Source organism: Ascidiella aspersa, chromosome 1 (genome assembly GCF_963924565.1).
Source record: "Ascidiella aspersa chromosome 1, kaAscAspe10.2, whole genome shotgun sequence".
In the NCBI taxonomy this organism is placed as follows: domain Eukaryota; kingdom Metazoa; phylum Chordata; class Ascidiacea; order Phlebobranchia; family Ascidiidae; genus Ascidiella; species Ascidiella aspersa.
This window is the reverse complement of record NC_139447.1, coordinates 17381010-17398865: the sequence shown is the minus strand read 5'-3', so window position 1 is coordinate 17398865 and position 17856 is coordinate 17381010. Positions and strand designations below refer to the sequence as shown.

General features: G+C 35.5%; 2 protein-coding genes across 2 annotated transcripts; both read right to left on the bottom strand.

The window, feature by feature from the left end:
* Positions 1 to 434: 434 nt before the first annotated feature.
* On the bottom strand, positions 435 to 16187 carry LOC146168118 (von Willebrand factor-like). Its single transcript, XM_083386214.1, has 16 exons — positions 15949 to 16187; positions 15617 to 15843; positions 15334 to 15548; positions 15017 to 15265; positions 14755 to 14944; positions 12653 to 12876; positions 12434 to 12577; positions 12245 to 12364; positions 11296 to 11439; positions 8397 to 8554; positions 4108 to 4270; positions 2348 to 2544; positions 1993 to 2273; positions 1658 to 1908; positions 1416 to 1596; positions 435 to 1076 (listed from the first exon to the last, which is right to left on the bottom strand). Exons 1-16 carry the CDS (start codon positions 16185 to 16187, stop codon positions 781 to 783), a joined length of 3279 nt encoding a protein of 1092 aa, XP_083242340.1. The 3' UTR covers positions 435 to 780.
* Positions 16185 to 17066, bottom strand: LOC146168117 (uncharacterized). The gene is made up of 4 exons (XM_083391005.1): positions 17028 to 17066; positions 16823 to 16955; positions 16366 to 16551; positions 16185 to 16307 (listed from the first exon to the last, which is right to left on the bottom strand). Exons 1-4 carry the CDS (start codon positions 17044 to 17046, stop codon positions 16232 to 16234), a joined length of 414 nt encoding a protein of 137 aa, XP_083247131.1. The 5' UTR covers positions 17047 to 17066; the 3' UTR covers positions 16185 to 16231.
* Between the last annotated feature and the right edge of the window lie 790 nt (positions 17067 to 17856).

Sequence of the window (17856 nt, the reverse complement as noted above, 5' to 3'; positions counted from 1 at the left end):
GTTTGATTACTACTTTTTGTAGTTTGGCAGTAATTGGACTACGCGTTTAAGGTCGCAAAGCTGTCTTTTATGCTGAGATTTACAAATTTTGCTTGTACAAACAAATCAAGGGAAAGAAGGCTAAAAACATTTAGCACAATCCAATAGACGAGAGTAAATATATAATGATTAAATCGCTTGATAAATTACCCTATCTATAACGGCTCACTGACAAAAACCTTAATTGTAGTAGAGGTAATTTTAATATTGTCATGCGACATGTACTTTTCAATTAACTGGATCCGATTGCTTTAACACCATACACGAGTTATTTTAAATGCATATGATTTATTCCCGTTTTCAAACAAAAAACGTTAACACCATGAACAATGCGTACATCTATACATATAAATAATCCGGTGGTGAAAAAAAGGCAACATGTAAACAACCCCCAACAGCTTGCAGTGCCCTTTACTACAACTAATGGACGACGAACGTACAAATATTCCACGAAAAATATCAGTGCAGTACGATTTCGTGAAACGGAACCTGGCGCAATTTGTTCATACTGACACATACCCATGGAACTTTGCAGATCATCGCAGCAATAGCGACGTAATCGATTCAAAAACAATACAAAGAATCCAACAAATAACAAGTACGTTGACGTTACAATGCACATATGTTATTTGAAGCTTTTAATCATATGAATATACGAAAACTTCACTATTGCTTAAGAACTACGGAAAACGGGAAAATATAAAAACAAACAATTTTAGGGTCGGTTAGATGATTAAACCTTTAAGGCAAATCTTCACATTTGCTAGATTGGCAACCACAGCTGATTGCACTTTTATATTCAACAGATTTTGTAGATCCATCAGGACAAACCAAATCTATGGTTTTATCTTCTGTTTCATTGGTTGTGCAACAGCTGCAAAGTTTTGTGAAGTTGTTGGTCACAAGAGAGTATGTAGACTTGCTCACGCAACTTCCGCTGCATGTAGTAATTTCTACCTTCTTCTCGCTTCTGCACCCATCCTTTGTTAAATAGTCATTATAATCGGCTTGTGGTGCACATTCTCCGCCAATAAAGGCTGAAAAAAAATTTAATAAGGTTAACAAACATCGCAATTCGTTGGCCACGAATACAATCTTGTTGCTTTTTAACATATCTTGAATGTGTCTGGACTGTCTGGTGTTAGCAGGACTTCGAAACACCCGTGCGGCTGTACCCTATTCAATAAGTTGAATTTGCTTACCTTTAAATGTTTATGTAGGTTTTCCAACAAAAATACATTTTAAAGTACAAAATATTACTTTGACCGTCCGCTTTACACACAAAATACCCATATTAGTGTCTCGGCACCAATACCATGCTCTGGCAAGAATCAATAAATTACATTTTATCGGGTCTTGGCACCACTAAAACTCACTTGTATCACAATAAGTGCAGCAGCCGTCTGGCGTAGTCCTAATTTTGTCATCTGGACAAGTTGGACTAACGGGTTCGCACATCACTTGGTTACATGTGGTGAACACTTCACCACTATATAAATTCATTTCGCACAGGCATGAATTGCATGTTTCGTTTGTGGGACTCCATTTTTGTCCAACCTGAATATTTTTAGACAATGAAAAGCAAAAAAATAAAGGCAGAAAGTTTATGCAAACTTACAGTGTACTGTTGACCTTCGTAATGACATGTGATAGGGACACAATCTCCGCAGCACGCCCCAGGTACGGGAACGTAAGTGTATCCCGTACTACATGTGCCACATTGAATGGCAACGCACTGAGTTTCGTATACTCCGTTGCAATCGGGAAGAGATGAACAAGAACATTCAAGGCAAATGTCTTCTTTCCACGATGAACCGGGCTCATGAGTATCACCGTTGTACAAGCAATGAGTTGGTGGTGTGCAAGATCCTAAAACAATGTCACATTTATTTTAGAAACCTGTACATTCTGGCACAAGAAGGTAACACAAAATTTAAACGTAATTAAACTTACGTTTAGTACAATCACAATCGTCAATAACATCAGTTGCAACCCATCCTTCTTTGCAAATTTCAGTGATGGGACAAATATTGCATACGCATTCCGCTTCTTCACAACATTTGTTGTCACGATTGATTTTAACATGTTTATTATTGTGGCACACTGTGCTAATCACTGGACATTTCATTGTATCACATGTACACTTTGGCGTCGAACAACATGGTGAGATTGACACTAACGTAATTTTTTCATATAATTCGCATAATGGTTCCTCCACGACAGGGCAAAGTGAGCTTAAAGAAATAATTTATATAAAAATGATTATTTTCTTAAACGGAAAAAATTATTAAAATTATCCAGTTATTACCTGTCGCAGACACAAACTTCTTCATAAACAGTTGGGCAACACGATGGCAGCTGGTATGGTGCCCAGGTTGTAATAGTTTTGACTGATTTAAAACCTGCTGCATTGTCGCAGAAAGGTGACCTATATACAGGGCAGGCACTTTCATCGCATTGACATTCTGTTATTTCTTTGCAACAATTTTCTTCTGTAATCTTTGTCTGAAAAAACAAATTTTAAATTTGTTTGGTGTTATTTAATATTTCTGATATACTGCTTATCTGTGGTATTTCTTTCTTCGTAGTAATCCTCGTTGTTCCGCTGGCATATGGATTTAACAAACAGATTTATTTTAACGCACATAAACGAAAAATGTTCCACTTTAAATCGTACGACTTTATGACAGATAGACAACTGTTGCTTTTAAGTCAGGGGTTCTTAAACTGGGGCCATGGACCCCTTGGGGGTCCGTGAACTAGTTTTAGGGGATCCATGGCCTAATTAAAGAACTAATGTATACTTAAGAAGCAATTATTTTTTCAAAGAAAACACTTTAATTAAAAATTAAACGGTTTTGCACTGAATGTATAGTTAGACTCCATTTAACTTTCACATTTTTGGACCGAAATAAACAGAGTTATGAAGTATATTTGTATTGTGACCTCATATTATGGCATCATTTTGGAGCATTTCTCGCCTACCGGGGTCCGAGCAAAGCAAAAAAAAATTTTAGGGGTCCGCGGTAAAAAAAGTTTAAGAAACCCTGCTTCAAGTGGAACGCCAGGTCGTCTATAATTAATTGTTAACGCACCTGGACTATTTTTTCTTTATTTTTCTTGCTTCAAACACGGTTATTGCGCTTTAAACTTTTTAAAACAACGAAATAAGAAAAATATATGTTTATATAACAGAATAAACCACTTCAAGCTATGTTCCAATTGCCACCAAATTGCTAAACGGTTTTACAATTACTTCGGGTAACAGCACAAAATCTACCAAAACAAAATTGGTAAAATAACATGTGGGTGATACATAACATAAGTAGTGCGTTAGGTCAGTGCTCTTTAACTGGTGTGCACGGTGCACCCTAGGGTGCATCAAAATATGCATGGGGTGCACCAGTACGAAAAGGTATACAAGGGGTGCATCATAAACTTTTATTGAAATATTAATATTTATAACTGAATGATGTTTTATGACATGCAATGGTACTCGCAAGCAGCCTGCAGCCATAATCGAACTCTCAACGACAATATTAAAACTTCGGCATCTCCGCTCGGTTTAGTTAACATGATGACATTGTTAAGCATAAAGATTGTTCAGATCGCTTTTTACCTCAGTTTACCTTTTAAGTGAACAGGGTGCATGAGTTTGTCACAAAAACTTTAAGGGTTCACTAAACCAAAAAAAGGTTGAAGAACACTGCATTAGGTAATAGCTTGAATAACTTGGTAGGTGCCAGGCATTTGCCATACGTGTTGCGAGCTAGATGAAACTTAGTGACAAGCGTACCGAGTTGCACATCATCATTTACACATCTCTTTTAGGTTTAAATTTCAAAGTGCTCAGACATGCTATCGTTATCGCAAATTGTGGCCACTTGTTGTAACATATTTTATCGTCTAAATACTTTTATTACCTTTCTTTAATCGTCTGGACAACAACAATTGTACTTTGCAAATAGTGCCAAAACATTTATAATAATTAAAACTGTTAAAACTCTGTCATGTCTGGAAAAAGTATTTTTATTATTTGGGGTATTAGCAGAAACTAACAAAAACTACCTGAAGAGAATATCCATGAGGACAGTGCATCAACTTTGCTGGACAATTACTTTCGTCGCAAACACATTCGTACTTGGGACAGCACTCTCCAGGTTTGGCAGTAAGTACTTCTCCAACACCACACGATGGTGTTTCAGCAAAAGGACACGATGATCTTACGCAACTACAAAAACAGTTATTTCACCACAAGAAACTGGCGGTTTCAAACTTTTAAAACAGATACCTCGAGCGTGTTCCACGTATTCTGTTGTTAACTACAAAGCGGTAAATTTTCTTTCAGGTGGCTGGTTAGACCAAGACTTGCAAATAAAACTTTAATCACCATGTATATTAAAACATCTTCTAGGCTTTATTAAACAAGGCCTGTCAATTATTTTAGTTTGAAAGGTTAAGACAGAGTTGAAAAATATAATCAAAATATAATATATAATCAAAATTTGCTTTATATGTTTTAGAGCTACAGTTTGTTCACGAATGTATAGCGACTACACATTTTAATTCATTAATTTGTATAGCCAGCATCAAAACACCACATGCTTTGTGAAAACATGCTTTTGTGAAAAACAATTCTTAGGGGGGCGCGAGCGCTTCACCAACTGAAGAAAAATGGTTTTTGATTTTGCGATTTGCGAACTTTTGGGCAGCTATATTTTAATAGTTTCTCGGTTTTATTTGCTACTTATTACGACCGATTTGGGCGGTGTTCAGTCATAACTAAGGCCATTCTTATTTTGATCCAAAAAAATTTTTTTTTGACTTTATTTTTATCAAATTTTGACTTATTTGGACCTATCAAAATTGCTTATTTGTAGAGCCCACAGTTCTTCCTTGGATTGATGCCAAATACCCAAACATAATATTTTGTCGATTTCAGACCCAAACGTAATGTTTTGTCGAAAAGTCAAGGTGTTTATGGATTATATAAATGCGTCGTGTTTTTTGGCGATAGATTTAGATTGATTAGGCATTTTTGTATTACAGAATGTCAGTAGATAATTCCTAAAATCCAGACTGTTGATCATCGAAAAGACCAAGTTTATGAAGAGGAAGTGTTTTATAAGAATTATTTAAATACGTAAACAATGAATTTTACAACGACAAAAAAAAATTACTCTCAAGAAACGAAAAAACTTTGTCAAAAGCCATAATTTGCCAAATTTTGACCTTATTTTGACCTATAAACTTCTTAGAAACATTCCCCTAGGTGCTGAAAACAACTTTATTCTTTGATTCGTGGACAGAAGAGGTCCTTAAAATTTTTTGACTTCATTGACTTTTGCGGGCTCTATAGTCATAACAGTATGATATGGCTGATGGAGATCTCTAAGTTACGCACAGGGGGTTGGACATCATGCCATCCTCTCCACAATGTGTTTTTGCCAACCTTTACAACAAAACTGCGAAAATGTTTTGCGCTTTGCTCGAACCTGTCAATCATATATCACAATTGGTTACCCCTGGGGAAATTGGACTTTTTGAGCGAATTTGTAATGTCATATGGCCATTGAATAATGCATAGTATGTCATTATATCTTAGAAACACGATTTATGCAAAGTTAATTTTTGCGCTCCGGGCGACACTTTTACGTGATTTATGTGCAGCCAGTTGTTGAGTCAAAGCTCTTACAGCATGTTTGTCAAAATCAGCTTGACAAAACACAATATATCTAGCACGAGCAATTTTTTGTGTGCCCAATGCGTCAGATCTCCTATAACAAATTTACCCAATTTAAACCAAATAAAGGCAATTTTTTTAAGCGTTAACTTTTGTATTTTCATGTTGTTTCACTGATATATTATCGAAAAATTCCGCTTATGATATTTATTTAATATCTTAGTAGGGGAGGCGCAAGACACAGGGTAATTAAGGGGGGCGCAATTAAGACACAGGGCTATAAGGGGGGGCGCGGTATAGAAAAAAGGTTAGGAACAACGGACCTAAAGCCTACTTTTCGTTATCCGTTTCCTGTTCGTGTTACTTAAACCGAGACCCGAGCACCACCCGCTCTTATTCAACTCAGTTTAGATTCTAATGGATTTCGTATCTGTTTAACGTCAACCAACGTTCGTTTCAAGCATACATTATTTCTTAATTTCAAGCATACATTATTTCTTAATTTCAAGCGTACATTATTTAATTGCTTTGTTATATTGTGAAGCTAATAAATTTAGCTTTACCCGTTGTTATCTGTTTACAAAACCTGATAAAAATCCAGGTGGTTTCATTGTGCCCATACATTTAGTTATTTTATGTATTGTATGTTTTTGCGGCGGACGGCTTTAACGTCCAAACGGATTGCAGTATTTTGTCGCGCTGTAGGCCGTTTCCTCTATCATCTAATCGAATTCTCTCCATAACGGGACTGTTTAGCAACACATTTATGAGTATTGCAAAACAGGTTACTTTTGTTTTCGTCCTACATATTATGGCACCCTCTATCAAGGGGGAATCTTTCTCATGTTGGAAAGCGGTTTGTGTCCACCAAAGACAGAGCTGTCTTTTCAAACTTTACATAGGCAGGAGCGGATTTTAGGGGGGAGGCTTGTTTTTTTATAGAAACGACGTTACAAAGTTACGTCATAAAACAAATATTCTACAAAACACTTTGTTATGAAATTTTTATTAGGATTTTGGTTTCATTGGCCAAACTTTTAATTAAAAAACGACGCGAACCGCATTAGGCGCATGCTCTTTTAAAACGTCCAAAAATATTGCAAAAACAGATAGTAATTGTTTCAAAATACAAATTAGACTTTAGATATATTAAACAAGCGATCCATTATTATAGTTATTTGGCGACTAAACTTTGGATCGCGAATCACGTTGGTTAACACTCATCTTGATTTATCCATTATTGCAGGGGTTGCGACTATTTTACAGAAAACGCATAAGATGCAAAACATGTCGTAGAGGGCCGTGACAAATAATGAAAATAAAGTATTATTTATTTTTTTACAAGTCACAAGGGTGGTGTTGTACAATGTACATATATGTTAATTAAACAATATAAAATGAATTTACTTTAAAATGTTCAATCTAAACAAAACGTGGATGCGTTGTCAAAAACGTATATTCTTTAAGTATAGTCAGTGGTTCTTAAACTAGACGATGTAAAGCGTTAGCAAGGAGGTACACCTACTGTAAATAAAAGTTAGCCTTTCCGTCGTTGCTTGAACATTTTTAGTAAGACTCATAACAAGTTTGTTTATTTTTGACCTAAAAATGTAACATTTTGATCTGTAAATCAAACTTGTTTACAAATTTTGACCTAAAAATACTTTATTTTGCCCTATTAGGAATACATTGGTTTAAACAACGCATTTTTGTATAAGTATCGCATTGGTATCTTGGCGTCGTTAGACACTTAATTTAATTGCTTTCACTGACAAGCGGTGGAACAAAAATGAGTTGTATATACATAAAAAATTAAGTCAAATAATAACCGACTTATTTATAGCTATTAGTTTGTATCAGATTTATAATTACCGTAAACAGATGTATTTTTGTGAGGTTCACCTAAAACCTAAAACTTAATGTCTCATTATTTTGCTTGTGAAAGCCACCCTATAAAGGCGGCCAACTAGTGAACTTCTTATTGCACTTTTGCATATAAAGTGTTAAACTGTCTGTGACCCGTTTATACTAATATAAACCGTCATATATTAAATTAATATATAGAAGGGCGTATCTTTATGGAATCCAAAACCATTGGCAGCAGGTTTCTGCTTGTCGATCACTGTTCCGCTGACGTTTCATTCGAATTAAGGAACTGACGATGCCAGTATAGGCGAAATATATATTCCTTTTTTTTTAATGTCTGATCCTGATTTTACTCTGGTTTTTAAACTTTGAGTTTTATTGTTTATATTGAATTAATTTACCATATAAATTAAAGTAACAATACAGCCACAAGAGTTTGACGACTAATAATTAAGCATATTATTCTGAGAGTGGGCTCGAGGTTCGATATATGGTATCATGGAATTTAATAACCCTTTCTCAGCATCTCGTGACCACTGCTGAACCCTTCAATATTTCTGGCGTGTCGTTTAACAACGGCACTGTTAAATTGAATTTTATTGAAATGTACAACCTTGTCACTAAGAAATTCATAACAATAATGATTTTGGTTGTGGGCATCAGTTTAGATGACCTAAATAAAAAGTTAGACTCTTCCAAGCTAAAGCATTTTCAATTTAAGGTTGATCCAATATTGTCCCTTCAATCATTGCAATCTTCAACCATTATGAAATATTGCAATGCCTGTTTTATTAATTAAAAAACGTACATGCATTCGTAAGTGGAGCAACATCTTCCCTGAGACGTCATGGTCAGTTGATGTCCATCTGCTTCACATACTGGAAGGTCTTGACATTCCTCAGGTGAGCATTCGCAAATTACAGAGTCACAGCAAGTTCCACTAATTAATGTATGCTTTTCTCCAACCTACATACAACCTCTTTTTTAAATCGATTCTATAGAAAAATATATTTTTTTAATTTTATTTTTTACATTACGCATCAAACTCAACACACGTGTACGTGCCTTTTGCACCTTCAGTTAATAAATATTAAGTTTGTATAACTTCGCTTTTGTTTGTTGGTCATACTTAAAAGGTTTCGTATTAGATTTATCAGATTACTACGGGTCGTGGTTTAAAAAAATCACATTAAAGTTAACACTTAAATGTGATAAATAGTTGTCGGACCACACTACTTTACGATTTAGGTTAACTCGGACAACATAAAAAAACTCTAGGTTTAATTATAAATAGAGTCTTGTCTCTTTAAATAGGTGGAATGGATCCATAACTTTAACGCCACTTGTTTATAAGGCGTGTCAACATTAGTTGAAATTGAATTTTTTTAGGAGTTCTAGCACAAGACATTATTACCGGTTAGGCCTACTATCTTCACGTCTTCATGAATCGCGTTTAATTGCGTATTGATAGGTGACTCCAAAGGTGTATGTTGGGTAAATTGTTAGAAATATGCATTTATAAATTTTAACAGAGTAGACTACCTTGCAACCTATTTTAAAATAAATAAAAACTATGTAACAAAGGTAGGCTATTGTAAACAATAGCACAAACTACCTTAACGAGGTAGATTGAACCAGTGTTTCTTAAAGTGGTGAATGGTTCACCCCAGGGTGAATAAAATTTTTGCAGGGGTGAACCAACCAAAAGGGGTGAATAAGGGTGAACGAAAGTTCAGGAGCAACCTATAGTCACTAGTAAACAACTTTCTGAAGTTAATCGACTAAAACCTGTTGTTTTTTGGTGTTTTTTGCTTACTGTAATGGTTAAGTTGGTTTGCACTGAGTGTATGAGTTAGGCCTACCATATGTCGTCTCTTTTAGAAGGATTTGTCCCCTTTTCTTAAAAAAAAACTGAATAGTCCTCCGAGGATGCTCAAAAATGCCCAAATGTCCTCTTTTTGCGCATTTCGAGTTAGTTGCTTATACTTTTAACAAGACTTTTAGGCGAGAGGTTGTATTTATTTCCAAAAATACTAAAGCCATGAAAGATGCTGAATTGCTGGTTTAAAAAGGGTTTCTAGGGGGGGGCTCCAAGCAATTCGTAGGGGGGGAAGAGAGCTCTAGGTTAATATTTAAATTTTTTGCTATGATTCTAATGGTATCGTTTTCGTTTTGGTTTTACACCACTCCTACAGCACTGTACAAACTCTGTTTTTGCCAACTTTAACATTAAAACTGCCAAAAAACATTTGCGAATCTTCCGTTATCTAATTTTGTTTACTTTGTTGAGCACAAAGTCTCTTTGAGAGCCATTCCATGTTTTCATATCATCGAAGGTATAATGGCCCTATTTAGTTATAATTTTTCTAACTTATAGATAAACGATAAAAGTCATCCACTGTTCGAATTATTTTTTATCCATATTAAAATCCTCCTGATTTTACAGTTTAATTTCAAGTCATGTCATTGACTTTCAAGCAATTAAGTCCAATTTTTTTTCGCGCTTCGCGCGACCGACAACACACTACACTATTTTTTTTAAGTTGCCTCAGTGATATTAATTAAAAATTCTTTTTTTCGTAGGGGTGCAAGTCATAGGAAAATTGCAAAGGGTGCCGCTGCTGAAAAAAGTTGTGGATATGGCACGTATTTCTCAAACGTAACAACTCTATTTTCGTTTTACTTGCAGGCAAAAAATGTCCTCTTTTTGGGTGCTAAAATATGGTAGCCCTAGTATAAGTACAACAATTTAGTGACTTTGTTTTGTGCTTTTTTAGCTTTATATTCCTGGACTCGAGAAATTGTAGATTTACAATGGTAAAACTTAGCTTGAGTTCAACCTAAGTCATTTTGTGCTGTTATATATAGACGAGATAGTTTTATCATATCATGAGACAAGGGTGAATGAAATCCAGAGATAGATGCTAGGGGTGAACGAAACTAAAAAAGTTTAAGAAGCACTGAATTACACCAAAACAAAGTAAGCACTAAAATATTTCTAAAGTTGCGTTGTAAATAAAATAAAAATAGCTTACACTCGAGTTCATTGTTTATTGTAGTGGGAGTAACAAAAATATGTCTGGTAAAATTCTAGTTTTGATTACATATTTCAGTATGCAACAACAAAGACTAAACGAAATGTGTAGGCCTATCTGAAATAATGTTTTTTTTGTATTTCTCTGCTTTTTCTATTTCAGATTATGATGGAAATGTAAAAAGTTTGGATGTTATACAGGTACAGAAATATATCATAGTTGGATGTTCTGCCTATAAATTATTCACAGAGTAGAAAGATTTAATAGTGATATTAATTTTCAAGTAGTAAACTTTTTTGTCAAAAAGTTCTAAGACACATTTAAAGTTTTGTGTTACCACTAATCTTGGTCTAATTGTTTTATGCTGGTGCATAACTTACAGTTCAATGAGTAATATATTCCATTTATTTTTATTTATCGCCTAATTTCGTTATACACAATTTAAACCGTAAAATTAGTAGCGTCAATATTTTAATTTAACTGGTACCTTTCACCATGGCATATCTTTAAATGTCTTATTAACCCTTCAATGACATACAACAAAAGATATGCAGCACACAAAAATAAATAGGCCATATTTCCGAGAAATACATAAAGAGAAAATATCTCATACGCTGTAATTACCTTAGTAAGTATTTTGACTCTCTAAACTAGGACAGTAACAGTAAATACCTGACAAGTTGTCGATGGTAGTGTTGGACATGAAGCACTGTTGCAAACACAAACAAACTCGACGCAACATTCATCATGAACAATAGTATGAACTTCTTCTCCAACTCCGCACGTTGGTGTTTTAAAAACAGGGCATGAAATATCCTGTAATTAGAGGTTTGACGTGTTTGCAAGCGTATAACCAAACATTATATACCTAATATTAATTAATGTGCAAAGGTGCAGTCTTTTCGCAGGTATTGTAATGCATAACTATGTAAAAAAGCATAAAAAATAACACAGTGTTTTGTACCCATATAGTGAGTAACAAGTAGGCTACAGTGTTTTATTTTTTTACGCGAAATCCTCCTCATTGTATAATATTTTTGCCTACTTCAACGGAATATTTCGAGTGCGCATTTTCTATCCATAACAGGCGTCGGCAACAACCCGCAGGTCGGATGTGGTTCTTTTTAAAAAACTGGGAAGGAGGCCATTCGCCATTCTTTGGTATTTTATCCACGTAAATGTAAAAAGACGAATCTTCACATGAGTACATTACGTCTTTTTAAGAAAAACGGCATGTAACATTGAAAGTTTATTGTCCCTATTCTAATTATAATATAAACTGTAAACATCACAAAGTAATAATAAAACTAATAAGAAAGTCAAAAACATATGAAAGCAGTACAGATTAGGTAAAAAGTTTAAAAACAAAACTAGCTATGGCTTTCTGGAAGGTGATCAAATACGAAGCAGCGCCGCGCGAACAAGGCAACCTGGCGTGACATTCGATAACAAGTCGAGATAGAAAGGCAGAAAAAGAAAAATAGAAGTGCTTAGGGCATACATTGCTTAAATGGTGGTAATCTAATTCGAGGTAAAATTATTTTTTGTATGCTTATAATGACATTAGGTATATTTAACCTTTTAGCTTCGCCAAAATCCACTGGATATTCAAAATTCTTACCTTGCATTTCTCTGTCGGAATACATTCTTTAACAGTACAGCATTCATTTTCTCCGAAAGAAATCGCTGTTTCCCCATAGCTGCACACTGATTGGGTTGCACACCTCACAGAAGAATGAACCTGCATATTTTAAGTGTAATTTAACTTTTTGTCAATGTTAACAGTCAGAACGTTGCAATAAAGACATACAATTGAACCGTCAGCAGAACAATAGCTTGTAAAACACGGGTCGCCATTGCGTTTCCACATCTCTCCTGACTTTCTGTAAAGTCCAGCTTCATCTTGACATATGGGGCAATCGACGGGATTTATACAAAAACCGTCATGCATAATCTAAGAGAAATTGCAAAATAATTTAGCACAAGTGATAAAGTGGGTGGAAGCCAGCCTAAAATCGATTCAATTTACCATATGGTCAGGACAGAAACAACCCTCAGTTGTATAATCCACTATCATGGTTAAATATTGTTTGTAGTTATGGCATGTTTTAACAACATTTGGTCCACAAGCTTTGTACACCATATTATTCTGACATCGGAAGGAGCATAGATCTTCACTTCTCCATTCTATACAATGTCCCATTGATCGGCATTGAGACCCAACCATAGACAAAACCTCGCAGCCATCTCCTCCTGGTAAGTAATACGCAGCATTGAAAGGTGTTGTTTATTTTCTTAAGGCCTATGAAGGTATCTCGTAATGCTGTCAATATAATATACGTTTGATTGCTAGCATATCATAACAGGTACCTTTGTAGATCTAACACCATGCCTTTCTTACGTTTCTAACACGCCGCTTGCTTAAGTACTTGGTGCTGGTAGATAAAGTTAAACTATTAAACAAAAACAAAAACAAAAAAAGTTGTGTATAGTTCGCATCAGTGTTGTAATGACTTTTACTTAAGTGCACTTAAGTCACTGTTTTGAAATGACTTGACTTGAGTCTTTTGACCCAAATGACCTGACTTGACCTTAGTATTGTGGATAAATGACTTGACTTGGGCTTAAGTCACTTTGTCAAATAACTTGCGATTGAATGAAGTGTTTTTTATTCAAATTTAGTGTTTTTTTATTATATTAAATTTAAGTTTTGCACATAAAACACTTTTATTTTGTTGTGTTTGTGTACTTTTTTAGTTGAGTTGTTACTCATAAATGGACGAGTTTACTAATTTTAATAGTTTAACAGTTTACTTTTATGTTAATGACATGACTTGAAATTGAATTGTTCTCCAAATGACTTGACTGGGACTTGACTTGGGCAACCGATGACTTGGGAGTGGGACTTGAGTTGTTATTTTTGCAAAATTCTTGACTTAGACTTGAGTTAATTTTTATATGACTTGACTGGGACTTAAGTCGTTTTAAAATTTTTTTGCAAACCTGGTTTTTAAACTAGAAAGGCATTGTCTCGCGTTGTCATCACAATGGGGTGTCCGATAATATCAGATTCGATCCGATACGCGATGCATCCATACTTGTCCGGTACTTCAGTGTTATTGCCACCGATACCATAATTTAGTTAATTTTTTGCTGAGCGTTGTAAACTTTAGAAAATAGCATATTATATTGTTTGGTATTGGATCGACGGTACTTTTGTCGAAATTATACGGTATCGGCGTCGGAATAAAAAGGATGGGATATCACTAGCGACCATGGTACACACAGCATCCAAATACATTTTTATAGTATTTACAATAGTGATGTTATTTTAAACTAGGAAAATAAAACGCGTTTCTCAAAACGGCTTGTTATACTTAACTTAATAAAATAAATGAGTGGATAAAACCAAGGGTTACATGGTTGGTGATCTGACATAATTGATCCTGGTGACCATTTGGAAATTGCAAAATGCAAGCAATGTCAAAGCTAGGTTGCTAAGTAACACACAAATCAAAAAGAAAAAAGGGGGCGATAAAATAGTTTCAAATCAAAGAATTGGTTATGGTGAAAATAATTAATAGTTTGCTGCTAAGAATATATGCATTCTATCAACAGTTGTTTTATCTTTCTTTCATCTATTGATGAAAATCTTCCAACTGCCAGTAAAAATAAATTTACCCCATGTCGCTGGTGTTTCGTGTACGTCAGTTGAAGAACTTCTACTTTACGAGTTTACAAAAAGTAACGTTTTAATTGTCACGTCATAAGCGCACAATACATTTTATTTGGTATAAAAAAGTCGTTTTGACGCAAATGAAACTTAAACTGTAACTCCGCATAGTTTTTTCATAAGTGGCGGGTCGTGGTAATAAAATTTGGAAACCACTGGTGTACATAGTTACAAAAAATTAAGCTGTCTATTGTATATTACCGTAGAGCTGACATTTTGGACAAAAACATACACCGGTTATCCGTAAAAAGCAGCGTTACGAAAAGTATTACACATATTAATGTCAATTATATCTTACAGATATATATATCTATCGAATATAAGGTTTCGGGCATCAGTATAAACAATTCACTACGCCCTTTGTAAGTACTCAAAAGGAAATGCGAGTTATTGATTACCGTTGCAAACGCTTATTTTGTAGGAGTCGATGTATAGATCCATATTGACAGGACAGGAGTCAAAAACATTTAGCAAAGTTGAAGCACACAATACACTTTCTGTGCACGTTGAAGATACCGTGACAAAGACCGGAAGTTCAACTGACGGCATTGCGAAATAAGAAACAAAATCGTCCACAGTTGCACTAACCTGCAAGAGTAGAATGGGGACTGTAAATATTTGGGTAAAAAAGAAATATATAGTATACATCACTTTTCTTACATTTTCACCATTCCAAAAGTCATTTTCTTTGTTACCATCACATAAACCACATAACCCGGCAGTACTTCCTCGGTAATTGTGTGGAACAGTTGCAGACCAAGATTTTCCAGCCGAGTCTAATGACACTTTAACGCCAATGGCAGAAGAAGTTATTAGAATTAAACCATCCCGCGTCAGAGAAATAGTAAATCCGTTTCTTTCTTCTGATGTTCCAGATTGCAAATTGATTTCAGTCTCGTCTATCAGGACCTGTATTGAATGCATATTACAACATAAGAGTTCCGTTAGCGGGCTTATATGCTTTGGTTGACATTTACCTTTGAGGGTGTTAGCTTAGCAACGTGATGACTGATAAAGTCGTTGAGCTCAACGTATTCGATGCATATTGATTCACCGCACACAACTCTGCTTAATGTGATTGAAAAATCGTTTGACTTCGTGTCCTTTACAACCATAAATGTACCGGTACCCCCATATAATGTTGATTTGGAATCAAAAGTATTCCATCCCAAATTTATACCTGTACAATGGCCTTTAAAAGAAAACAAAAAATTAGCAATGAAGTGGAGGTTTCTGTTAATATATATTAACGAAACATACAATCACAAACGTATTGAGAACAACACCCATCTTCAGTTGAAGTTAAGGCAGGCATCGAGCCACTCGTACAAATTGTAGTCTGGAGAGATGGACAAACATTTTGCAGACACGTAATGCCGCTATCAGAGGTACAAGTGCAAGTTGAACATGTGTCGACTGGGTTGATAAATGTCTCTCCAACCATTCGTTGAACTCCATCGCTACTTACGCAGCCGTTTGCTTGACACCTAAAAGTAGTTGTTTGCATTTGATGCCAGCCATATTAAATTCAACAAATGCAAAATAATTTATATGGTGTAGAATGTAGATTGTAGACAACTGTTATTACAAACCTGTATTCGACACAGCATTCGTTAATCGATCCTAATTGTACTTTGCGTTCTCCAGGTTCACAAAATACTACAGGGCATAGATCCGGTTGACAAATACATTTATAGTCTGGACAACAACCACCAGTGTTCATTTGAACAACATTGTAAAATTGCGAGCATTCTGGCATCGCAGTGTCGCATAGCTCAAGGTCGCATATGCATTCCTGAGTTTCACAACATTCTCCAATACGTTTGACCATTTTTCGGCCAACAGGGCATTCCGTTATTGCTGGTTCTGGACAATCTACTGGAGAACAAACTGTTCCAGATTTTGTGCACGTACATGTTTCACAGTGACTGTTCCAAATTTCGCCAATTTCCTAAATACAACTAGAAGGTAAAATATTACAACTCTAAAAATAACGTTAGTTTTCGTACGTATTTAATTCCATCTTCGCACGTTGTTGTTGATGGAACACAAGAAGGACAACAATTTCCTTCGGTATAAACCAGCTCGAACCCATGGGAACACGTTTCATCACAAATTTGTGGAGTGCATTTGGCAATTCCAGCAATGCAAATACAATTAGTACATCCATCATCTTCTTTCCAAATTGCCCCACTCTATAGATATCAATAACATAACATGACGTTTCGACACAATGACAATTTTTATATCGTTTCGGCAGTAGCGTCAAGGCAAATGTTCAAAACTAAACAACTCGATTGAGTTCCTGGTTTCTAATTATCCCGTCAACTCTTATTGTTAAAGAAACGTAAACACCCCACCGTGGAAAACGCTAAGATGTTATACGATTAAAAACAAAAATATATTTCAAAGTGGTGGGAAGAAGAGGTACGTATCCATTTAATTGCTACGGATCCCAATACACACCTTGTGATCGTTGTCCGACCCAATACAAGGACAGTCTTGACGGGCAACGCAACTAAAACCGTCCCAAAGAAGATTTGAAGAACAATGAGGGATGGAAGTAGATTGTACAACACCAGGACAAAACAACTTAGAACTACGATAAAAAAATGGTTATGAAGCTGATATATATTTCTATATATTCCAAATAAAAACAATATATATTTACCTATCTTCACGCTCCACATTATGCTCAAAGTCTGCCGACGGCTGGACACTAATGAAGGGAGAGACATTGTCTAACATATTTTTCGATGCAGATTCTACAATTTGTATATGAGGGCCTTTTGGTTCAGATATATCAATAATAGTATTTATATTATTTTCAATGATTTCAATACGTGGAGCACCAGGTTCAAAAATGTCGATAACAGTTGGTTTACTGTCAAAGAAAGATGATGGCGAAACAACCAACGACGCTAAATTGTCATCCGACAAAGGTAAGCTAATAGTAGGCATGCTTTCTTCAACATGATCGAGAGAAGGTGCAAAACTCATACGAGAATTTGCGTAAACTGGTGATGGAGTTACACCTACTAATTCAGTGCCGTCGGGACCCATTATTGGAGCATAAGAAAGTGGTTTACCGATGTCATGTGCCAAATCATCATAAATACCTTCTTCAAAGTATTCACCGTAGTTCGGTTTGTTGTTATACGACGGTGAATATCCACTTGGCTTGCCACTGTAAACTGGCGATGGGGTAACACTTACACCTCCATCTTGATCAAAGTATGGCTGTTCGACAAACTCTTGGATTGGTCCAAAAGATGGCGTATACGTTCCAGTTGGCTTAGGATTGTAAACTGGTGATGGAGAAACACCTACTAATTCAGCTTGATCAAAGTATGGTTGTTCGATAAATTCCTGGTTTGGACCGTAAAATGGTGTGAATCCTCCACTTGGCTTGCCACTGTGAACTGGCGATGGAGTACCACCTGCAACTCCACCTTGATCAAAGCATGGCTGTTCGATAAATTCCTGGTTTGGACCGTAAG